This window comes from Polypterus senegalus, chromosome 4 (assembly GCF_016835505.1).
Source record: "Polypterus senegalus isolate Bchr_013 chromosome 4, ASM1683550v1, whole genome shotgun sequence".
In the NCBI taxonomy this organism is placed as follows: Eukaryota; Metazoa; Chordata; class Cladistia; order Polypteriformes; family Polypteridae; genus Polypterus; species Polypterus senegalus.
In genome coordinates, this window is record NC_053157.1 from 156,994,783 (window position 1) to 157,020,970 (window position 26,188).

At 38.4% G+C, this 26,188-nt stretch overlaps 1 protein-coding gene across 2 annotated transcripts in view; it reads left to right on the plus strand.

Annotated features, from left to right (window-relative positions):
• Positions 1–16,776: 16,776 nt before the first annotated feature.
• The window catches only part of LOC120527758, a 28,198-nt gene continuing 18,786 nt past the window's right edge, over positions 16,777–26,188 (plus strand). For both annotated transcript variants that reach the window (XM_039751542.1, XM_039751544.1), the window contains exons 1-3: positions 16,777–16,892; positions 22,480–22,704; positions 24,855–25,034. In XM_039751542.1, coding sequence (XP_039607476.1) covers positions 22,535–22,704; positions 24,855–25,034 — 350 coding nt within the window. In that variant the 5' untranslated portion in view covers positions 16,777–16,892; positions 22,480–22,534. The remainder of the gene's footprint in view (positions 16,893–22,479; positions 22,705–24,854; positions 25,035–26,188) is intronic.

Here is a 26,188-nt window from a genome sequence, read left to right on the forward strand (position 1 = left end):
CCATGGTAGTTGAAGCAAGCAGTGTGCAGATGTGTCCCAACTTCTGTTGATTACTTTAAAACCCTCTGTCTGGTAACGTGGTGGGAGCTGCATGACTGCATTTTACCTTATTGCTACAGACAATGTCACAATGCATGCTGCACAATAAGCACAAATGCTGTACAGTTTACTGAAAACCAGAGTGAATTATGGAGTATAAACAGTAATGCACTAGAAGAACACAGTAAATACTCCAAATCCGTTACTATATAACATGTCTTCATGAGGTGCAGGCATACCTGAACATGTTGACATACTCATTTGTGTTTTTTATCCTGATTAATAATTCAGAAGATAAATATTCTGTAATTTATTTTGTTTTTACGTTTATCTGGTCCAGTACGAACACGTTAGACAAATAATAGGTGCCAACCTGGCACATTCTGTCGTATCAATTGCATTCAGTGTTTAACTGTCACTCAATAGGTTAAAATGCACTTGCCACTTTTATTTTTTACTTGTATGTAATAATAGGGAAAGCCATATTAAACTATGCAAATTTGTTGCCTTCCAAGCTCAACTATCTTGGTCAAATTTAGTAGGAAACATTGTATGTGCTTCCTACGTTTAAAGCAATGAATAAACAACACTGCAGCTCTGTCACTCTGGCCCTGTTCTGTTCAAATTGTACCTTTATAGACCTGCTTCACTGTTACCAAATAAGCCAGTTAATAGTCACCAAACTCGCAGTGCTAATATTTTAAAAGACATCATTGTCTTGAAGGATTTTCTCTTTCATGTCTTTCAGGCAGAGGGCATCGTTGTCCAGAACCATTTTACAATAGCAATTTCCTGTTCAGCTGTAAATGTTGCCCATCTGCCACCAGCATATATTCTTGAGTCATGAAACACGGTAGGAAAATCATTACCGACCGCTGACTCCTGCACATCCAGGTCACAACCTTTTTGAACTCCTTCCATCGGCCTAGTGTTATAAATTTATATATGCTAAAAAAACGTATAAGACCAGTTTTTTCTCACAGGCCATCAAGCTCACAAATGATTCATTTCATCCCTCCAGGCATCCCAGGGTCTTGCAATACTGTTAAGTGTTTATTTCAGCAATTCTTGCACTTTATGCATATATATATATTGTTTTGTTTTTTTTTTCTTTTTTCTGAGGTATGTGATTAATTGTGTGTATGTTGATTATGTAACTTTTAAATGGAGAGCCACCAAAATCAGAGTCAAATTCCTTGTATGGGTGCATACCTGGCCAATAAATCTGATTCTGATTTCAACCCTGTAGTGCACAAAAATCTGATATTTTTCATGTTAGTCAAACATTATACAAATGGAATGCAGTGTTATGTATATTGTGTGAAGTACGTAGTAGACTAACCTATTTGTTTCATAGCCCTGTGGTAACAGTTGTACCTTATGATTCTCCCACTTGAAGCCACATACTGTATAATTGATCCAACTGTTGACCCGTTCAGACTACCTTATGACTGCTTCTCTCAAAGTCATCTCACAGTTGATTACATTATCAATAATTGTTGCCCATATTACATTTGATATATATCTAGGTTGTCTTTAAAGATCCTGTCCAGCTCTTCCGCCTCACATTTGAACACCCCTACCTCTACATCCGAATAATGGAGAAGATCTGTAAAGAGGCATTATGTTTTTTGTCAAAGTATATAAAATACCTAAAAAAGATAAAAGATTTGTTTACCTTTCAGCGATCTTACTTCCACCACACCACTTACTGAAAAGCTGTGATGTAGTTTTAGCCCGTAGCGTTTTTTCAACTTCGATTGGAGTTATGCACTGTTCTTTTTGTTTTCATGCTTCCCATTTTTTTGCTCAGTTGTCATTTTTTTTGCATGCTGCTCAATTTGCATTGTTTCTGATTTTTTTTTTTTTTTGCACATTCAATTTGTTTTTGTGTTAATCTGATTTGTTTGTGCATGATTTGTTTTGTTTTTATGCATTGCACTTCAGTGCCACCATAAGAACCTCCCGAGCTCTGCTCATTTTTTGTGTGGATACCTTATATTTTCCTACATTTGTACTGGCTCAAACTTCCTGTAGCATTCTTTTGAATTTTCCTCTGGACTCTTGATCCGTTACTGTCAGTTTTCATCTGCATTCCCACAGCCCACTTTCCATGTTGTGCTGCTCTACTTTTTAGTCACCATTGCTATTTTTCTGATTGGTAATTGCTTTCTACTATATCAAAACACTCCTGTGATGAACTTCTTTGTATTCGACACTTTGTCCAGAGCAAACTGTCGCACTGGAATTCTTTAAAAGAAGTTGGTATTTTGCAGCTTCCAAAGAATATACACCATGGATCAGTTCATCAGCTGGTTTTGTTCTGGAATACTTCATGTTACTTGGGATTTTGGAAATAAGGGTGTATTATCGTGGTATTTCCCTCCACTTGCCCTTTTACTTGTTTCCTCAAGGGTAAGTGTTCTCGTCAAGTTCGTTATCGGGTTGGTCTACTGTTGCACTTTAAGATGAACACACACACACACATAGATAAACACACACACAGACCCTAACCACAACAGTGCTCCATGAATGACACACACACGCTGATTAACCCTTAGCACTTTAAACCACACAAGTTACAGCCTGTCATTCAGCACTTCAAGAGACTTACTTATTTTCGGCATGAACAACAATACGATGTTTTAGTGATATCTCAGACCTAAATATTACTTTTGGTCTACAAGAATACATTTAAACATACAAAGACTCAGCACTCTTGACTATAGGCCATTCATCAGCCAAGAATACCTTCTTTATCGTATCTGTCCCTTCTGTTGAGTATAGCGCTCTTCACTCTCAGCCATATAAACCTCGCAGCACAGAAATAATGGCAAAAATCCGGCTGTCACCAGGTGCTCAAAGAAATCTAACTTATTACTTCAATCACTCTAGACATTAAGACAAAGCACTGAAAGTTAAAAGCAGCATGGTATTTATTACAAGAATAATAATAATACCACAAGAACAAAGAATACTAGAAAATAGGTAGTGATAGGAAAGTCTGAATATAAATAGTCTTTAGAAAAAGCTTACGAAAAAGTTACAGATGACAAGGATGAATGTCCCAGGGAGGCATTTGATTTAGTAGTCGGTGTTCATGATGCCTTTCTGACGACCAGGGCCGTCTTCGTCCGTTCCACTTCTTCTTTCTTCTTCTTCTCCCTTTGCTTCTGTCCTCTTCTTTCCAAACCAAGGCATATTTATTATGAAATGTCAAGCCTTGGTTTCACAACACATGCACCTGATTGGCTGGCTGTCCAAATGATTGATGAATTAATTCACTGTCTGTTTTCCCACACAACAAAACCTTTGATGTACTCGGAGGCATCAGTAGTTCTTCCTGTCCTAGGCCATAAAGCAAATTGTTGTTCCAGATGTCCATCCATCAATAGCCTGAGGTATCAGCTCAGCATCCTTTCCCAGGCTATAAAAACAAATTAGCATGAAGCTATGAACAAGTGTTATAAAAGTAAGGTGTAAGGGAAGAAAACCTGCTTTAATTTAATTTCATCTGTTGTCTTGTCTTGAACAAAATATAATGGAAACCAAAATGTACAGATTTTATACACCATAATAAAGGGTTTCAATGTGTTAAATCTGTGTATATTGAAATAAACTCCAGATGTGAATCTGCATATGATGAACTCTCTACCACTAATGTTACCAGCCTCAGGCCTAGGTGAACCTGGGCCAGATACAGGCCACTGTTGTTACTGGGTGTAGCCACAGCAATATGGTGAAAAAGTATAAAAGAAGCAGGCACCAGTCACAAGTCCCAGACCATACTTCTGTTTTTTTTATTCTTCTTTACCCAGAAATATATAAATGCTTCAATTTCTGCTTAGATCAACATAACAATCAGTGAAACAATGGTGCAAGCCAATTTCCTCTGCGTAACAAGTAGTGTAAACACATTTACTTTGGTTCAACGATAGTATTGTGGCCAGCTATCAAAAAGTACTTGATTAGAAACCAATGTCCCCAGAACTCATTCATTTTCAAAGGAAGCAGACAGTTCTGTATCCCCACATTGTGTGTAGATGAGATATTAAATCAAAGCAGTCTGACTATTCAAAGCAGGTGACTTTAGCAAGACAGGTAAATATGTATGTCCTCTGGATAGCCATCCACAATAACCTGTAGCAGAATTTTCCAGAAATTCTACCTTTTCTTTAAAACACTGGTTTATAGCCCATTACACTAAGCAACACACAGAAATGTCATTTTCTTTAGAATACTGAATTCTAGCTCATTACACTAACATCACCTTGTTTACCTTGTCCATCAAAGGTAAAGTGCCAGGACCCCTTGAATTAATTAACTAATTAAGTTCTCCATTTTGTTCTCACATGGAACTGCATGTTCACAAACACAACTGTCATTCCACTACATACATTTGACCACTTTTTCATTGAGTTTTCCCTTCTCCTTGCCTCTTTTTCTGTTGCCATTCCTCCCACTGCGTCCTTCTGCCATTACCTCAACTTCCTCTTTACTACCCATTTCTCTTGCTTGGTCTTCTGTTGGTTTCCTCTACCTTGACACCACTGCTGACACTGACATCCTATGAGCAACTCTGTCCTATTGTCTTGATGCTGTCTTTCCTCTCTCATCTAGGCCGACATGCAAAAGACCCTCCTTCTGAGGATCTATGTGGTCTATGGACAGAGTTTAGGAAATGGAGGAAATCAAAGGCTCAGGCTGATCTGGACAAGTAACAGCCTCTTCTATCTTTCTTCTCTTCTGTTACTACCAACACTAAGGTAAGTTTCTTTCTGAACAGACTTAGCAACATTTCAGATATTCTTAGCTTGTCCCCTGCTTTCACCTCTCTCCTTAACCTTCCAATGCCTCCACCATCTTGACTGGTGATGACTTTACAATATTTTTTCAGAAACAGTGGCTGTTTTCAGCAATTAGTTCTCATCACTCCCTCTAGCCAGTCACCTCCACTCTGACCACATCTCAACATTTTCTCCTTTCACTCCTCTCTCCACCAATAATGCTTACAACCTCCACTACCTGTCTTGGAGACCCCTCACATCTCCTCTGGGTTATCTCTCCCTCACTTATATCTGCAGTTACACAGATGCAGGGACTGTCCTCAAGTGGTTTGAGTCCTAGATCTTAGGCTTATCTTGTCATGTGTCCTGGCATGGAGAGATGTCAAGAATGCACCAGCCAAGCACAGGGCACACCAAGGAACAATGTTGGGCCCTCTCCTCTTCTCTCAATACACCTCCTTACTAGGTCCTATCTTCAAGTCCCATGGTTTTCCTTATTAGTGATATGATGATGATATGCAGCTGTACCTGTCAGTCCTTCTGGGTAATCACATGGTATCATCCTGAATATCTGCATGTCTCACTGATATTGAAAACTGAATGAAGGAACATCACCTCCAGCTTAAACTTGTGAAAGTGTACCTTCTTGTTTTCAAAATGCAGTGCCACACCAATTACCTGAGACCAGCACATGTCAACATGTCACCCCTCTTTTCAAATCACTATATTGTCTCCCTATAGCAGCAAGTATTAAGTTCAAATCCTTGATGCTTACCTACAGAGTAATCAATCAGTCATATATCTTCTTCTTCTTTCGGCTGCTCCTGTTAGGGGTCGCCATAGTGGATCATCTTCTTCTATATCTTTCTGTCCTCTGCATCCTGTTCTGTTACACCCATCACCTGCATGTCCTCTCTCACCACATCCATAAACCTTCCCTTAGGCCTTCCTCTTTTTCTCTTGACTGGCAGTTCTATCCTTAGCATCCTTCTCCCAATATATCCAGCACCTCTCCTCTGCACATGTCCAAACCAACGCAATACAGTAATATACAGTATATATATGGAGACACTTGTGAGGTGCTGTGCTTCTTCTTCAGCACTCAGGCCTGCTGTTGAGTGACATCTGGTGGTGCCACCTATTTGTGGTGTCAAGTCTCAGTCCAGATACATTCCCACATAGATTATTGTAACTCGCTGCTGGCAGGTGCCCCTTCTAATCTTATATCACAACTCCAGCTTATTCAGAACTCGGCTGCAAGAGTCCTTACTCGAACCAATAGCAGCGAGCACATCACACCCATCCTGCTCCGTCTTCACTGGCTCCCTGTGTCTTACAGGATCAAATATAAAATCCTACTAATAACCTGCAGAGCCTTAAATAACTTTGCGCCAAACTACATCAGTGACCTTCTCCATCACTATGTGCTGGCCCGTCCACTAAGGTCCTCTGATTCTGGCAATCTTGTTGTGCCCCACACTAATCTACACTCCATGGGTAACAGGGCCTTCAGCTGTATAGCGCCCAGACTCTGGAATGACCTACCGAAATTAATCAGGTCAGCTGACTCCATGAATTCTTTTAAAAAACAACTCAAAACTCATCTGTTCAGGAAGGCTTTTAGCTCTACTTGACTTCATTCCCCTTCTCTCATTTTACCTCTCTGTCAAGATGCTCATGTAACCTGTATGTGTGTGCTAGACCATCAATTGTGTTGTCTGTTAGGCTTTCTCTGAATTTACTGTCTCAATCTTCTTTATTTATTTATTTGCTTTGTACTATGCTATATACTGTATACCCTGCCGTTCTTTCTTATATTCTGTAAGTGCTTTGAGCATGGGAAAGGTGCTATATAAATAAAATGTATTAATTAATTAATTACACTTGGTACGAGGGACAACAAGAGACAACTAACCAGAAGATCTAAGCACTCTGGATGGCTGGTGTAAAACACACAATTCATATAAATAGGCAGGAGCAAGCCCATGTAAAGATTTAAAAACTAGCAACAAGATTTTAAAATCAATTCGAAAACTGACAGGCAGCCAGTGTAAAGAAGCTACAATAGGAGAAACAGAGTCATACTTTCTTGCCCCAACCAGAAAGCGAGTGGCAGCATTCTGGACCAACTGTAACCTGTGTATCAGGGATTTGCTAATCCCAGAATACAGCAAGTTGCAGTAATCAAGGCAAGAAAAGATAAAACCATGAGTAGCTTTCTCAAGATCCCTAGAAGATAAAAAGGGCTTGATCTTACCTAATAGACGAAGCAGGAAAAAGCAACTCTTGACTACAGAATTGACCTGTTTCTCAAAAGAGAGGTTACTGTCAAAGATAACACCAAGATTGCGGACTTGAGGTTTGCAAAAGACAGAGAAAGAGCCGAGAAGTCCAAGACCAATTTGGGCTTTAGCTGATGGACCCACTATAAGCACATCCGTTTTATTTTGATTCAGATCAAGAAAATTATTAGCCATCCAGGATCTTAATTCAAAAAGACAGTTGTGGAATTTAAAGTCACTGAAAGTGTCTACCAATTAGATATGACCTGAACCAGTTAAAAGCAGCCCCTTTAAGCCTAACAAGATGTTCAAGCCGCAACAGCAATATCTCATGGTCAATAGTGTCAAAGGCACCGGACAGGTCAAGGAGGACAAGGACTGCAGCGCCACCTGAATCAGTAATAATAGAGATATCATTGAATACTTTCAGGAGGGCCATCTAAACACCATCTTCTTCTTTCGGCTGCTCCCGTTAGGGGTTGCCACAGCGGATCATCTTCTTCTATCAAAACCATGATAACGCCTAAAGTCAGATTGGTAGATCTCAAATAAACTATTGGAGTTAAGGGGATCAACCAATTGATTATAAATAATTCTTTCTAGTATTTTAGCCAGAAATGGCAATTGGGAAATCGTGAAAAAATTGGCTAAAACTCTAGGATCTAATTCTGTCTTTTTTAGACAGGGAAGCACTGCCGCATGTTTAATAAATGAGGACACAAACCCGTTACTAATAGAACCATTGATAATGGCTACAGTCAAAAAAATGACCTTTGTGATTTGTTTGAATTACCAAACTAATATCTCAAAATTTAAATAACTGAGCTGTGTTTTAAGCAAAAACATAAGGCACTTTAGTAACATGAACATGACTAAAAATATTATTGTAAGCACTAATGCCACCTTTGTTGTATTGACAAAACTGCATTTAGTAAATCGCACAAGGCAAGTATTATGGATAGTTTTTGTCCATTAAGGGTTTCTGTAGCTCAGACGTTTACACATGCTCATAAGCAGAAAATCATAAAGTCATCCACTCCCAGTTCCTTACGGAAGTGCCTACTGGAACAAATGAGAAGAGCTTGCATACTAAAAGCACTTATCGTTTACCTGAATGAGGATCCTGAAGACATCATAAAAGAGTACCTTGTAAGTATGCAAACACATGTTTATTGTAAAAGGCATGTTTTACGGAGCACAGTTTTCCAAAAAGTTTTTATTACATGGACCAGAAATCTGTAAAAATTTTCCCATATGTTTATGTGGGTTTACTCTGGGTACTCCAACAATCCAAAGAGATAGAAGTTAGGTGAATTGGGGATGCAAATTTGGTCCTCTGATATTTGGGTGTGTGAGCTTGATTGTCTAGCTTGTTTGTCTAGCTTGTCTGCCCTGGGATCAGCACTTAATGGACTGATTGAGTGCGTTTAGAGGTCTTGGGATGAAACTGTTTCTGATCCTTGAGGTCCATGCGGGAAAGGCTCTGAAGCATTTGCCGAGTCGGAGAAGTTCAAATAGACTGTGCACATGGCTGACTACAATCCATGCAGATACTGGTAGCTTTCCTGAGACAGCATATGCTATAAATGTCTTGCAGAGCTAGAAGTTGTATCCTGATCACCCTTTGCATTCTTGACACAAATCACTGTAGAGCCTTCTGAGCAGCTTCTGTATAACTATGATATCACACACTCAGATACAATGGGTTAAAATATTTTGAGTTTTTCACTGAGAGTAACAACGCTAAAGCAGCTGTGGTATTTGGAATAGTTTGGTTATTCCGTGCATCATTATATTGTTACAGGCTGATTACAATCAGGTGCCTTAAATTTATAATTGTCAATTTCAGGGTATTTGATAAAGTCTATGTCATGGATGTGAATCTAGAAGAGAAAAGGAAACCACACAGGATCAGTAGCACTGTTTTGATGCTGGGTACACCAGTTTGCAAAAACGGGCAGATAATTGCATACTCAAGGGGGGCATGCTGCTGTGAGAATGTGCGTGGCTTTACACCAAGTTTAGTTTTTATACATTGTGATTTAAGCATGGAAACGGGCGCACGCACCATTTATATTACCAGGTGTGAAGTGTATCGCTTAATTTGAAATCTAAATAAAACTGTTCAAGTATATTTTTACAGTAAGTCTTTCAGTAGTGAGTCACCAGTCTATGCTAGCCTAACTACCAAAGCATGAAAAGCAATTTACCCACTTTTACATTTGGCCAGATTTTATTTTTAAAAATGCCTCAGAAACTAGAACTGAGAAAGAATCTGTTTTCAAAAGGAAGTACAGTGGAACCTCGGGTCATGAACGTCTCGGACCACGTACAAATCGGGTTGCGAACAAAACGTTTGCCAAACTTTTGCATCTGTTCACAACCACACACTCGGGTGATGAACAAGCAAGTTTCCCTTCCGGTTCGTATGCGCTGATGATTTCCACACATGTTCAGTTTCTCCCTGTGAATTCCCTGTGCAGCGAGCTAGTGAGAGAGAGAGAGAGAGAGAGAGAGCGAGAAGGCAGTTAAAGAATGCACCAGGCTTGTTTTTAAAGAGACTGCAAGGTTAGTTTTCTGTGTTCAAGGTTTTTTCAGTGTTATTCAATGTTTTTACATTTAGTTTACTATTACCCTGTGCATTCTATGGTGTAATTAACTACTTTTGTGCTTAAAAATCTTTAAAAAAAATATATTTACATACAGCTCGTACGGTCCAGAATGGATTAATTGTATTTACATATAATCCTATGGGGAAACTTACTTCGGGTCACGACCAAATCGGTTTGCGACCAGAGTTTTGGAACGAATTACGGTCGTGACCCGAGGTTCCACTGTATTGTTGCCATGTGTTATTGGTAATGATTTGTCTCTTTTGAATTTTTATTTAAGGATATTGCAGACAGCCAGGAAGCCATGAACCAGACAACCATAGGCATAATTGTCATCATACATCAACAACAACAAGAACAACATTTATTTATATAGCACATTTTCATACAAAAGTAGCTCAACGTGCTTTACATAATGAAGAATAGAAAAATAAAAGACACAGTAAGAAAATAAAATAAGTCAACATTAATTAACATAGAATAAGAGTAAGGTCCAATAGCCAGGATGGACAGAAAAAGCAAAAAAAACTCCAGACGGCTGGAGAAAAAAATAAAATCTGTAGGGATTCCAGACCATTAGACTCCCCTCTGGGCATTCTACCTGCAGGCCACCACCACAAAGAAACCGGAAAAAGAAACAGAAGAGAGAGTAGGGGTCAGTACGGATTTTAGAGCCACCATGAATAGTTATTATGATGAATTGAACATACAGAGTATCAGGATTAAATTAAAGTGAAGTTATGAAAAGGCCATGTTAAAGTAATGTGTTTTCAGCAGTTTTTTAAAGTGCTCCACTGTATTAGCCTGGGGAATTCCTATTGGCAGGCTATTCCAGATTTTAGGTGCATAACAGCAGAAGGCCGCCTCACCACTTCTTTTAAGTTTTGTTCTTGGAATTCTAAGAAGACACTCATTTGAGGATCTAAGGTTACGATTTGGAATATAAGGTGTCAGACATTCCGATATATAAGATGGGGCGAGATTATTTATGGCTTTATAAACCATAAGCAGAATTTTAAAGTCAATCCTGAATGACACAGGTAACCAGTGTAGTGACATCAAAACTGGAGAAATGTATTCGGATTTTCTTTTCCTAGTTAGGATTCTAGCAGCTGCATTCTGCACTAGTTGCAAACGATTTATGTCTTTTTTGGGTAGTCCTGAGAGAAGTACATTACAGTAATCTAGTTGACTGAAAACAAACGCGTGAACTAATTTCTCAGCATCTTTCAGTGATATAAGAGGTCTAACTTTAGCTATGTTTCTTAAGTGAAAAAATGCTGTCCTAGTGATCTGATTAATATGCAATTTAAAATTCAGATTACAGTCAACAATTACCCCTAAGCTTTTTACCTCCATCTTGACTTTTAATTCTAATGTATCCAGTTTATTTCTAATAGCCTCATTGTATCCATTATTGCCAATCACTAAGATTTCAGTTTTCTCTTTATTTAACTTGAGAAAGTTACTATTCATCCATTCTGAGATACAAGTCAGACATTGTGCTAGTGAATCAAGAGAATCGGGGTCATCAGGTGCTATTGATAAGTACAGCTGTGTGTCATCAGCATAGCTGTGGTAGCTCAAGTTGTGCCCTGAGATAATCTGACCTAACGGAAGCATGTAGATTGAGAAGAGCAGCGGACCCAGGATAGAGCCTTGTGGAACACCATATTGGATATCATGTGTCTTTGAGTTGTAATTACCAAAACTAACAAAGAATTTTCTCCCTGTCAGGTAGGATTCAAACCAATTTAAGACACTGCCAGAGAGGCCCACCCATTGACTAAGACGATTTCTAAGAATATTATGATCAATGGTGTCAAATGCAGCACTCAGATCTGAGGATGAGAACAGATAAATGACCTCTGTCTGCATTCAACTTCACTTCATCACTTCATCTAACTTGACCACATTATGTTGACTGAGTATAAGTCGTTTAAGGAGATAATACTACAAAATATTATTCTTAGTGTACACAACTCAGTTGTGTGGAAATTGTTGACATAACTCAGTTACGTAAATTCAGCAAGAATTTTTTTTGAGAGTAGTAAAGATGAACCCAGTGCATCAAAGGCTTCCACTAAGAGGCATGGTGGTACAATATCAAGAGGACTGTGAGTAGGTTTAAAGGTGTCAATTGTACTTTTTAATTGTGAAAGTGAGACAAGATCAAAAGATTCCAATACAATGCCATGATTAACAGTAGTAAGTTCATAGTCAGCTGGAACAATAACACAGCGGATTGTATCAATTTTACTTACAAACAATGAAAGAAACTGCTCACAGAAAAGAACTGTATTATTTAATTCCAGAATGAGAATGAGGGTGAATGGCTGCATTAATTGAATTATATAAGACCCTAGAATTCTTATAATGACGGGATACTAAATCAGCGAAGAAATCATGTTTTGCTTTCTTAACTGCAACCTGGAAGTTAAATAGAGAAGTCCTAAAAATCTGTTTAGAAATAATCAGTCCATCTTTTTTTCAACACCATTCCGCATTTCGCCAGGCACAGCATAATGGTTGCGTCGTTTCATTTAGCCAAGGAGCATGGGCCTCATGTATGAACAGTGTGTATGCACAAAAATGTTGCGTAAGAACTTTTCAATGTTTAAAACCTAAATTTGGCATAAAGCCATGCACATTTCCACGGTACCTCATACCCTGGCGTACGCAAGTTCTCCGCTCGGTTTTGCAGACTGGCGGCACCTAGCGTCAAAGCAGTGCTACTGTTCCTTTGTGGTTATCCTTTCTTTTTCAGATCTACATCCCTGACGTGGCTTTATAAATTCACTGAAATTAACCGCATATTGTTTATTAGCTTGAAATTAACCAGTAACAATATAATGGTCCACAAAATGGTTAAACTATTCTAAATACAATAGCTGCTTTAGCATTGTTACTCTCACTGCACCTTCTTCTTCTTCTTTCAGCTACTCCCATTAGGGGTTGCCACAGTGGATCATCTTTTTTCATATTAATCTCACTGCACCACTCAGAGTATTTGTATCACTGTATCTGAGTGGGGAATCAAAGATATACAGAATCTGAGAAAGAGAATTATTGGTATATAGCAGCAAGCACACGCTGCCTCATCCATGCTGTCTATTAAACTGCTTTCACACGGCAAACGTTTTAAAGCCTTTCCTGTACAGATCTCGTGGTTCAGAAACAGTTTCATCCCAAGAACTATAAACGCACTCAATTAATTGATCCTTGTAGAACTGTTTGTACATATAAGTACAATTACCTCACTGTAAACTTGCACTACAATTATAATATTGCACAACGTACGCCACTTTATAATATATAAATATTTTTATATTAAAATATGATAAAGATATCATTTTTAAGATGAAATGCAGCAAAATATGTTGATTATATTATACAGATAAAACTTTAACTTCATTTAAATAATTTGTATTGTTAATAATTAAAAATGTGAGGACACGGTTGGCGCAGCGCTAGCAAGTTGAAACGTTTTGCCATGGCTGAGGCAGCGTGTGCTTCATGCTGTATACCGATAATTCTCTTTCTCAGCTGCTGCTGTAACTCCCCACTCAGATACAGTGATATAAATACTCCAAGTGGTGCAGTGAGAGTAATATGGAAAAAGATGATCCGCTGTGGCAACTCCTAATGGGAGCAGCTGAAAGATGAAGAAGAAGTTGCAGTGAGAGTAACAACGCTAAAGCAGTTATGGTATTTGGAATAGTATGGCTATTCCTTGGGCCATTATATTGTTACAGGTAATCTGCAATCAGATGCATTACACTAATAAACAATATGCGGTTAGTTTAAGTGTATTTATAAAGCTGCGTCAGGAATGTACGTCTAAGAAATAAAGGGTAACCACACAGGAACAATAGCACTGCTTTGACGCTGGGTGCCGCCAGTCTGCAAAACTGAGCGGAGAACTTGCGTACGACAGGGTATGAGGTACCGTGGAAAAGTGCGTGGCTTTACGCCAAGTGTAGGTTTTATACATCGTGATTTGAATGTGGAAATGTTCTTACGCAACATTTCTGTGCATACGCACGGTTTATACATGAGGCCCCTGGATTTTTCTGTGTGTACACACATTCCCGCTTTTGTGGTTACACCATGTTATAGTGTGAGTTCTACATTACGGCGTTATACATGAGGTTCCAGGTCTTCCCTTATTACAGCGTATCTTGAGCGGAGCAATTGAGTCTAAAACCGTTTTACAAGAAGAATTAAATTCTAAAACAGAATCATCGGTACCATCATATTGAACATGTACATCAAGACTAGAGAATATGGTTTTAAAATTGGATATAATAGAAGAATTTAAAAAGCGAGAACAGCGTGGTGCACAACTAGTCGTAGGAACATCAACAGTAATATTCAAATCCATCATTATAGAAAAGTGATTAGTAAAAGAAACATCACATAAATCAATATTATTAACTGAAATATCACGTGTAAGGACAAGATCAAGGGTGTGACCAAGAGAGTGAGTTGGTATTAATATGCTGGATAAAATCAAATGAGTCCAATAGTGATAAAAAGTTATTAACCAAAGGTTTCGATTGACAACAAACGTGAATGTTAAAATCACCAACAATAAATACTTTGTCATGGGAGAGGGTAGGAGATCAGAGAATTCAGAAATGAAGATATTAATTACACGAGGTCCATAAACCACAGCAAACAACAAAGAAGGGGAGCTGCGCACTTCGAAAAGTTGCAGTTCGAAGCTACTAAACAGACCCCTTGTAAGGCTCTGATACAACAACATACTTTTAAAAACAGTGGCAATGCCCCCACCACGACGAGTCAGCAGAGGAGAGTTTAAAAATGAATAACCTGATGGTACCAAGCAGGCCCGCCGCCAGAAATATTTGGGTCCCAGACAACTGGGTACGTGTGGGCCCCTCTGTCTTCCCCCGGGTCCCCAAATGCACAAAAAAAATCAAGCGTGAAGGGGCCCCCTTCCATTAGGGCCCCGGACCAAAGTCCCGTTTCCCCAACCCCCCCAAGGGCGGCGGGCCTGTACCGAATCAGTAAAACATGATGATTCACCATTTACAATCCAGGTCTCATGATGAAAAAGAAATCCAGTGTATTTGAGATAATAGTCTTGCAGAATAAAAGTTTTATTAGACACTGATCTCACGTTCACGAGAGCAGTCTTGATAGAAGTAGAAGAGTTTGCTGCAGGACGAGCATGGGTGAGCATGCGAAGATTAGCAGCGTTTACTCCCCGAGAGCACACCAAGGAATAGTGATGCCGCCTTGAGATGGAGAAATTGAAACTGGTATCCAGCGCCCATGGACCAGGGATGGAGTCCTGTGCAGGAGAAGATGGGTCATAGACAACTCGCAGGCATCGGGAATCCAAGCTCTGGGACTTGAGTCGACGTTGTTTAACAGCAAAACCGGTGTTCTGACGAAACATCCTACCCATCCAAATGATCTACTCACTGATACTACGCATGCGCAGACCAAAATTTTTACACTTTTCTGCATAGGTATTTACTGTCAACATTTTATAAGTTATATATTTTGCATGTGTGACTTTTAATCTTGTACAGGCCATTGTACCCATGCACGGCCTCGCAGTTAGGAGACCCGGGTTCGCTTCCCGGGTCCTCCCTGCACGGAGTTTGCATGTTCTCCCTGTGTCTGCGTGGGTTTCCTCCGGGCGCTCCGGTTTCTTCCCACAATCCAAAGACATGCAGGTTGGATGGATTGGCGATTCTAAATTGGCCCTAGTGTGTGCTTGGTGTGTGGGTGTGTTTGTGTGTGTCCTGCGGTGGGTTGGCACCCTGCCCAGGATTGGTTCCTGCCTTGTGCCCGGTGTTGGCTGGGATTGACTCCAGCAGACCCCCGTGACCCTGTATTCGGATTCAGCGGGTTAGACAATGGATGGAAGGATTTCCATAAATTTTATAGACGACTTCTAAATACAACATGGTAAATGATGATATGGTATAACGTTATAATTTTAATGTTACGACTTACAATAAACGGATGGGTGTAACATATACGGTGTATGTACCGTATCTGCCATTTAAATAAACTACGGTAGGACACTTCGACAAAGTTGGACAAATCGTCAGAACACCGGCTCTTCTTCCACCGCGGCGACGGGTGCGTTTGCGTCTTCAAGAGGCATTCATCTCACTCATACAGGTGAACACCGGCGTCCAGGTGAAAAAGTCATGTGATGAATAAAACAAGGGTGGAGGTTCACATAATATCCCATCAGGAGATGAAAATTGAGAGGAAAGCAAGCAAGAAAATATGTTAAGTAAAGAATCACGATCATAGGACGGTGGCCGCTGAGATAAATACATTAAAACGAAGATTTGAGTCTGTAATAAATTCTGATAGCATTAGTGCTTTGCCATTAAGAGATCTTGAGTTAATCAGTGCAATATTAGCCAATGTGGATTCGTTGTGCACAGATTCATAACTAGAGTTTATTTTAACATATTGCAGATTTGGCACACTGACACTCCTATTTCCAAAGCCATGAGTAGGACGGCATATTTCTGAGCAAATGCTGCAGGTGAGCTTTCCATTAGCAGCCCGGCTGCGGCGGCTACCTGACCCGCGATGTAAATATTTCGGGCGCCGCACAATACCTTTGTCTTTTAGGACTTTTTAGTCTCTTTGTAACCTGTTCTGTAACACTTGCTCCCAAACAATTCTCCTAGACTGATGTTTAATAAATTATGTTCACCTCTTTTGTAAGTCGCTTTGGAGAAATGAACATTGAAATGCAAATCCGAATTGAGTTTTGCACATAAAGCAAACAATGCTAATGTAACACAGAAATCTTTCCTAAGAAAATAAAATATGAATGCATACAACGTTTAAAAAGTAGTTTTGATCAATAATTTTAGAAACATAGACAATTTCACTTCGCTTTTACATGCTTTCAAAGCAGAAAAACTAAACAAACGATGACGTTATGCTCAACACCCTCCATACCGTTTGGTAGCTATCGGCCACCGTAAAAGGCTTCGTTTCTTAATAAACATGTGACTCAATTATAGCCAACCACAGAAAACTCAGCTATATGCTAGCTAATGAGTGAATTTGTCAATTTGAAACTGGGCGCGGGATGATTATGGATTTAGAAGTGATGAAAATGTTCCGATAGAGTGGAAATTTGTTGTCTTTACCCTTATTTGGTAAGTTGAAATCTTATGTAATGTTTTTTCGATCGTATGACAGTTTTAAATAATAAATATAATTAGATATAGTAACATTTTTAGACGCTGTGGAAATGTAGTCGGACGTGTACAGTATCTATTACATCCTGAAACGATATTAAATCCGTTTTATCGTCGATATTAAGATGCTGCTAAACTTCTTTGTACTTCACTGTCTTTCCTATTGTCGTTATGCTGCTATTCATTGCATTCACAAAATCTTTACGTTGTTGGATTTCGAGTGGTACAGAGATTTTCGTGTATCCATTATTATTATTATTATTATTATTATTATTATTAAAATAGTTAATCTGTCCGCTCATTTTCTAAACCGCTTATTTGGAGCAGAGTCGCGGGGACGCTGAAGCCTGTCCCAGCAAGCATCGTGCCCATGGCAGGAGTAATACCTAGACAGGGTGCCAATGTTTGCACGGTGAACCCGCATACACACAAGCGGGCAGTTCAGCATGAAAGTCCATATAACATGCCAGTGTTTTAATTGTGGGATGAAACCCACGGGGATCTCACACGACCAGAACTACGGGCTTTTTGTTGCGAGGCATTTATGTCAAATGTCAAAATGTTAGGTTTTCTAATTCTTTGGGAACGTTATTTGTCATCTTGATTTGTTAAATTCTAAAAGGGTTTCAGCTTCATTCCAACCATATGTAGTCGAGATATTACAAAGTTAACTGTAGGTAATGAACCAGTTTAAAGTAGCATAATTTGGTATCCTGGCGTTTTCATTTCCTTTCTGTTTGTCATTGGAATTCTTGTACAGCTCACAATCTCCAAAATGATTTTCAATACCCTTTTTAAGTCTGAAGCTAATATAATTTCCTAGATTGAGTGCTTCAGAAATGTTGTAGTATTTTTGTTGTCCCCACGTATTAGAACAGCCTGGTAGTTTAACTGGTTTGACAATATTCAAATTTATTGTAAGTGCAAGGCAGAGATTATGGAAGGTCTAGGGCCATTATTGTGTTTTTTCCTTTCCTTAAAAATTTAACCAAACTGTATTAAATAGGGAATCCAGAGTGCTTCCTGAAGATGTAGAGTTTCAATTAAAATCAGTATCTAGAACTGGCAAATAAAAAGAAAAAATTGAAATGGGCATTTGAATGGAAGACAACTGGAAATTTCTATTATGGTTAGCATCTGCGGCCCTGTTTTCATTGTTGCAGATGACACTGATATTTGGTGTGTATTTAAGGAAGAAGCCAAATGAGGACCTGTAAGGTGTTTGTTTCTCACTCTGTAGACTCTGATGTACTTACTCTCTTATGCAGCTGTGCATCTGGTCCTTCACCCTTCTTTTTTTATCCTGGTTAGATCAAGTTTGTCAATTTCTCTTAAGACACTAATAGCCACCTTTTTATGAAATCTCATGTTTCTTGGCAATCCTCTTTTCTCTCCAGCCGTTGCCATCAGGCAGCAGATTTAGGTTTCCAAAGGTAAAGAGCAACAGGTATAAGAAGTCTTTTATTCCTAGAGCTATAAGCATGTTAAATTCTCTTACTAGCAGGGGTGCTGCTAAATATTAAATTCTGTATTATGTACTATTGAAAGTAATTCATTTTCTTTGTACTGATCTTGAGTGTGTATTTATGCAATAACATTGGTTTCAAATGTTGTATTTGTTTATCTTTTGGCTCTCTGTAACAGTGTCTTCTGTTTTTGTATTTTCCTGTTGCAAACAAATTTCCCTCTTGGATGATAACATTTGCCTAACCTAAAAAACCTGTAGAATGACATGTTTCTTTAGAAAGCAGGTTCACTTTGGCCATTTTTGAACCCAGAACTGAACTCTAAGAATGCTAGTACCTTACAATGCAAGTAAACAGTACAGCAGGTTTTAGCAGTGCCAATTCAATTACAAATGTTTCTCTAATAACCAAGTAACTTTTAAAATGAGTAAGGATCCATTAAGGGAGTTTACCATTAGGACAATGAAGGAACTTCTTCTGAAAATCAGGCTTTGCAGCCATATGTGAATAAGTTAAAAATGAGTCAGTTTAATTAGTAATAGCCATTAGCAACACTGGTAATGTCTTGGATGTATATTTAAATTAATTTAATGGTATTTTGCTAAAAAATGTTACACATTTTTTTGAAAAACATGTAGTGAAATATCAGTAATAGATATGTTAAAATTCACTCTGACACATAATTCTCTTTTGGCCAAGATTTCTACTTGCAACAAATGGGGACTGCAATGGGCTGTTGGTTTGCACTTCACTATGCAAACCTATTTATGGCAAAATTGGAGGGAGATTTCATGTCAATGTGCATCTTAAAACCAATGTTATATCTCCATTACATAGATGACCTCTTCATAATCTAGACTGCCAGTGAGAAGGACCTCCTCCATTTTCATAATGAATATAATTCTTTTCACCCCAACATAAAGCTGAAGCTGTATTACTCAAAAACAGATGTCGGCTTCCTCACCATTCAACTGAAAGACAACACCCTTGTAACTTCTGTTTTTCACAAACTGACAGATGGACCTACCTGAGAAGTGATAGCTTCCACCCCAAGCATATAGGTTGCGCCATTATTTTCAGCCAAGCAATACCGTACAATCGTATTTGCTCAGACCCGACAGACCGGGATCAACAACTGCAGAAGCTCAGACAAGATTTCATCAGACAAGGTTATACCCCCAAAACAACAAACACTCAAATAAGAAGAGCTACTGCCATACCCAGAGACAACCTTCTGGAATATATAACCCCAATTCCAAAGAAGTTGGGACGTTGTGTAAAATGTAAATAAAAACAGAATACAATGATTTGCAAATCCTTTTCAACCTATATTCAATTGAATACACTACGAAGACAAGATATCGAATGTTCAAACTGAGAAACTTTATTGTTTTGCAAATCTTCACTCATTTTGAATTTGATGCCTGCAACATGTTCCAAAAAAGCTGGGACAGGGGCATGTTTACCACTGTGTTATATCACCTTTCCTTTTAACAACACTCAATAAGCGTTTGGGAACTGAGGACACTAATTGTTGAAGCTGTGTAGGTGGAATTCTTTCCCATTCTTGCTTGATGTACAACTTCAGTTGTTCAACAGTCCGGGGTCTCCGTTGTCGTATTTTGCGCTTCATAATGCACCACACATTTTCAATGGGAGACAGACAGGTCTAGACTGCAGGCAGGCCAGTCCAGTACCCGCACTCTTTTACTACAAAGCCACGTTGTTGTAACACATGCAGAATGTGGCTTTGCATTGTCCTGCTGAAATAAGCAGGGATGTCCCTGAAAAAGACGTCACTTGGATGGCAGCACATGTTGCTCCAAAACCTGCATGTACCTTTCAGCATTAATGGTGCCTTCACAGATGTGCAAGTTACCCATGCCATGGACACTAACACACCCCCATATCATCACATATGCTGGCTTTTGAACTTTGCGCTGGTAACAATACGGATGGTCCCTTTCCTCTTTGGCCCGGAGGACACGACGTCCGTGATTTCCAAAAACAATTTGAATTGTGGACTCGTCAGACCACAGCACACTTTTCCACTTTGCGTCAGTCCATCTCAAATGAGCTCGAGCCCAGAGAAGCCGGCGGTGTTTCTGGGTGTTGTTGATATATGGCTTTCGCTTTGCATGGTAGAGTTTTAACTTGCACTTGTAGATGTGGTGACGAACTGTGTTAAATGACAATGGTTTTCTGAAGTATTCCTGAGCCCACGTGGTAATATCCTTTACAGAATGATGTCGGTTTTTAATGCAGTGCCGCCTAAGGGATCGAAGGTCACAGGCATCCAGTGTTGGTATTCGGCCTTGCCGCTTACGTGCAGAGATTTCTCCAGATTCTCTGAATCTTTTGATATTATGGACAGTAGATGACGAAATCCCTAGATTCCTTGCAATTGTACGTTGAGAAACATGTTCTTAAACTGCTGGACTATTTGCCCACGCAGTTGTTCACAAAGTGGTGAACCTCGTCCCCATCCTTGCTTGTGAACGACTGAGCCTTTTCAGGATGTTCCTTTTATACCCAATCATGACAAACACCTGTTTCCAATTAACCTGTTCACCTGTGGAATGTTCAAAACAGGCGTTTTTTGAACATTCCTCAACTTTCTCAGTCTTTTGCTGCCCCTGTCCCAGCTTTTTTGGAACGTGTTGCAGGCATCAAATTCAAAATGAATGAAGATTTGCCAAACAATAAAGTTTCTCAGTTTGAACATTCGATATCTTGTCTTCGTAGTGTATTCAATTGAATATAGGTTGAAAAGGATCTGCAAATCATTATATTCTATTTTTATTTATGTTTTACACAACGTCCCAACCTCATTGGAATTGGGGTTGTAAAAACAAAAACAAGAACCGCATCCCCCTTGTTGTCACCTACAACCCACATCTTGAAGCACTTCGAAAAATTATAAAAGATCTTCAGCCAATGCTAAACAATGACCAAACACTGAAAAATGTATTTCCTGAACCTCCCCTCCTGGCATACAGACAACCGGCAAACTTGCAGCAACTAATTGTCCAAAGCTACCTAAGTGAACCAATAGAAAATGGCACATCTCTCTGTCTACAGAAAAGATGTAAAACGTGTGCTCACATTTATAATGCAGACCATATAGTTATACCACACTGCTGACTAGAACATCACATAAAGGGATCATTTTCCTGCAAATCATCTAATGCGGTCTACCTAATTCTCTGCATGAAATGTCCTGACACTGCACTCTGTGTGGGAGGTACTGGACAAACACTCTGCCAGAGAATGAATTTACACAGATTCCACATTAAACATGGCAATACAGATGTTCCTGTAGTGGCCCACTTCAACAGCTATGGGCACTGCGAGAGGGACTTTAAAGTCACAGTGCTTATGGACAACTTCAGAACACAGCAAGCGAGAAAAGAATGGGAAGTCAAACTCCTGCTAAAATTTTATACATTATGGTACAACATGGCTTGAATAGAGACAAATGTTTTATGGTCAGATATGAGGATTCTTTACATCTCTCTTAGACTGACACAGACAACCTGACTACAGATCCACATTGTATTGAAAAACTCATTAGAAACTTCAAAAGACTTTGTTGGACAGTTATCCAAAGATCTTGACCATACATTGTTCTTCTCTCTTGTTAAATGAATCTTAGTCTGAAGAGGTCTATTATTTTTTTACTTATTTAAGATTTCTCACTTAAAGATTTACCAATGTAGTTTCTTGTCCTAGTGTGTATATAAACACAGGGAACTCCAGTTTCTGTATTACATCTTGCCTGAAGAAGGGTCATGAGCTGCCTTGAAAGCTTGCATATTGTAATCTTTTTAGTTAGCCAATAAAAGGTGTAATTTTGCTTGACTTTTCACTACATTCATAATGGCTAACATAGTACAACACCCTAGTACTATGGAAAACATGGAAATTTATCCATGTGTCTAAACTTTAGGCTGGTAGTGTATGTCTCTGCCCTGCATAGTATCTGTTTTAAAATACTCCTTTTTCACATTGAAATGAAAAAAAATGTATTACTTTGGTATTCACTTGCTAAACTTGTTATACATATTTTTATTCAACAGTACATCAAAGTTTGCATCTAAGTGAGAGCAACAGCACTTTCTTTCATCCATGTAAATGAAAATGAGTCATTTCAAGAAGAATGGTATAATGTCATTCAAGACATATGGAAAGCAAAAGCAAAAATCAGAAAAATGGATTTTGCCAGATAGAAAAGCCATTTTTTCTTCCTCCTCTTCAGATATGTCATATAGTTTTGAAGAAAAGTATCCTACCCGTGTAAAAAGGTGAGTTTATTCTTGGCCCTTTAAGAGTCATTTGCTTAATTTGTGTGTTTTGTAAATATTAATTATTACATCAAAGGACTTTACATTAGTTAACTATTGGGTTAAGAGGATAAGCAAGCCCATCTTGGATTCACATGACAGGATAGTAACAAAACTTCAAGATGAGTTAACACTAACACTTTTTAGTTTTGCTTTTAAGCAAAAAGTTTTAATTATCAAGAAATGACCACTAATTTCACTTTGATACAAGGTTTTTAGTGGTCAAAAAGTTTAACTTTTGTGTCTGCCCAAAGACACCCTGTTCTAAAAATGTGGAACCATGCCTTATTAATTATGTTGTAGCAAAAGGCAATAAAGTTGTGATGTTTAAGTTGGAATTTATTCATGAATTGTATTAATGAAAATCAATGATGGTGCTTTTTTAACTTCATTCCATTGAAATTGTAACTTCATTCACATTGTTAGAGGGTTTTTCCATTTAAGTCCAGTAGCATTATACATTTTTGCAGGGCTTTAATTGTTTTATAATACGATTGGCCCTGAAGATTTCTAGAAAATCTAATTCACATTAACTCCATATTCTGTGATAGAATTTAAAACATCTTGAAGGTAGTACACTGCAGCTACCATTATACATTGTATTCTCTGACTTATAAAATAACTTTGTTACAGTATATCAAAATATTTATAGCAGAAAACAACACTCAGTCAAATGATGAAATTGAAATTAGTCATGTGAAAAAGTTTGGGAACCCCTCTTAATTGTTTGGATTTTTGTTTATAATTGGCTGAGCTTTCAATTTAGCAACTTCCTTTTAATATATGACATGCCTTATGGATACAGTCGTATTTCAGCAGATGGATTCTGGATGGAGGTATTTTTGACCATTCTTCCATACAAAATCTCTCCAGTTCAGTTAAATTTGATGGCTGCCGTGCATGGACAGCCAGCTCCAAATCATCCCATAGATTTTCGACGATATTCAAGTCCGGGGACTGTGACAGCCATTCCAGAATATTGTACTTCTCCCTCTGCATGAATGCCTTTGTAGATTTTGAACTGTGTTTTGGGTCATTGTCTTGCTGGAATATCCAACCCCTGCGTAACTTCGACATTTTAATAAGGGCCCCATCCCTGAACTATCCACACAGCATGATGGAACTTCTACCAAATTTGACAGTAGGTAGCAGGTGTTTTGCTTGGAATGCGGTGTTCTTTTTCCGCCTTGCAAAGCGCTTTTTATTATGACCAAATAACTCAATTTTTGTCTCATCAGTCCAAAACACTTCGTTCCAAAATGAATCTGGCTTGTTTAAATGAGCATTTGCATACAACAAGCAACTCTGTTTGTGGCGTGACTGCAGAAAGGGCATCTTTCTCATCACCCTGCCATACAGATGTTCTTTGTGCAAATTGCGCTGAATTATAGAACGATGTACAGATATACCATCTGCAGCAAGGTGTTCTTGCAGGTCTTTGGAGGTGATATGTGGGTTGTCTGTAACCATTCTCACAATCCTTCGCCTGCCAGACCTGGGTTTAATAGCAACTGTGCCTGTGGCCTTCCATTTCCTGATTACATTCCTTATAGTTGAAACTGACAGTTTAAACCTCTGAGATAGCTTTTTTTATCCTTCCCCTAAACCGTGATACTCAACAATCTTTATTTTCAGATCCTATGGTGTCACTCTTCAGAGGAGAGTCAAAGGGAAGCACAACTTGCAATTGACCACCTTAAATACCTTTTCTCATGATTGGATACACCTGTCTGAAGTTCAAGGCTTAACGAGCTAATCCAACCAATTTGGTGTTGCAAGTAATCAGTATTGAGCAGTTAAATGCATTCAAATCAGCAAAATTACAAGGGTGCCCAAATTTTTGCACAGCCAGTTTTTCACATTTGATTTAATTTCATACAACTAAATACTGCTTCACTAAAAAACACCCAGTACTCGGATGTTCCTAGGAAATGAAAGACATACTGCTGTTATCTTTTTTTGTTGAAAGTAAATTATTATGCAGACTGAGAGGGGTTCCCAAACTTTTTCATATGACTGTATAAAGAGGATTTTACAACTTAATTTTACCTTAATTTTTTTCTCCTCAAACTATACTAGCTATTTTTACCAAAACATTTTGCTTTATTCAGGAGGAAAAAGGCAAGTACTGTCAAATTCATAAAGCCTAAAGATAACGGCAAGTTACAAGCAGGAGGAATTCTGAGAGTGAAAAACAGGGAAAAAGATTTGGCTAAGGAGGTAATCCTGCTCTCCAGTTCTGGTAAAGAGAACCAAACATATTCTTCAGGTTTGACCGTTATTGACAAAAGGTATTTGTTAATAATAGTTTTCCATGTCATTTCATTACAGTGAGTTGTGTATTTATTTGTGCTAATTTATTGCCATTGGTACATATTTTATGATCCACACTCATTATGAATACAGGATAAAGGATGGGAAATTATCATTATTGCTTGCTTTGGCAGTTCATAGACAGGTAGCCTTGACTCTTGAATGATCAAAATTAGCCTTCGAGGGACCTTGGTAGTTGTTGCCATGTTTTTCTTAACAAGCATGTACAATTCATATACATTTCTTTGAATTTTATAATCCAATTTTGTATTAAATTTGTCCTGATCATTATTGATTGTTTTAAAAATTGTAAATTCCATCAGTTGGTTTAAAAGTTAAGTAAATGAGTGAAAAAATGTAGTTCCTTTAAGTAAAATACACATAGTAATTTTTCAATTTTTATTATTTAAGATAAATATATTTTTTTAAATATTTGAAGTCTGATACCAAAAAACAACTAATACAAAAATTTACAATAATGCAGGAAATTACCCATAATTTATAAAATGGTATTAAATGTGAAACACGCAGCTACAGGGTAACCCCTTTCAAAGCAGTTTGAAAAGAAAAAATATTTAGACATGAGTATCAGGAGGCTTTGCGCACTTCGAACCAAGTTACCCTAACTATTCTATAACATTTCAGTAATTATTTTCTGCTCTGATGCTGATCTTTCTGATTGTAAAATAGGTCGTTACGATACCAATTGACAAGAAGAATTCATAATTAATTGAAGAATTATAGTATTTGAGGGTTTCTCTAGAGTGCCTCTTTCTATTGCGCAATTTAGCTCAACAACTAATCAGCACATTGTCATCTCATAACAGGCTTAAGTTTCGGTTTTGATGTTTTTCCATCCTAAAGATACTACGACACAAAGAGACACAGACACACATCATAGAGATGTTGATGTTTTCAGTATTGGGGGACTGTAAAAAAACAACAAGATCCGTTGAAAACCAGAGATTGAAATTTTTGACCAATCTAAAGCTTTCGCTCCTCCCCCACAGGTTATGGTGGGAGAGGACGCAAAGTAAAAAAGATTCATTTTTTTGTAGCAGTCAGCCATTAATTTTTTTTAACCTACATTTGTAGTTTACTGTTAGTTTGAAAGAGCCTATATCGGCAGCAT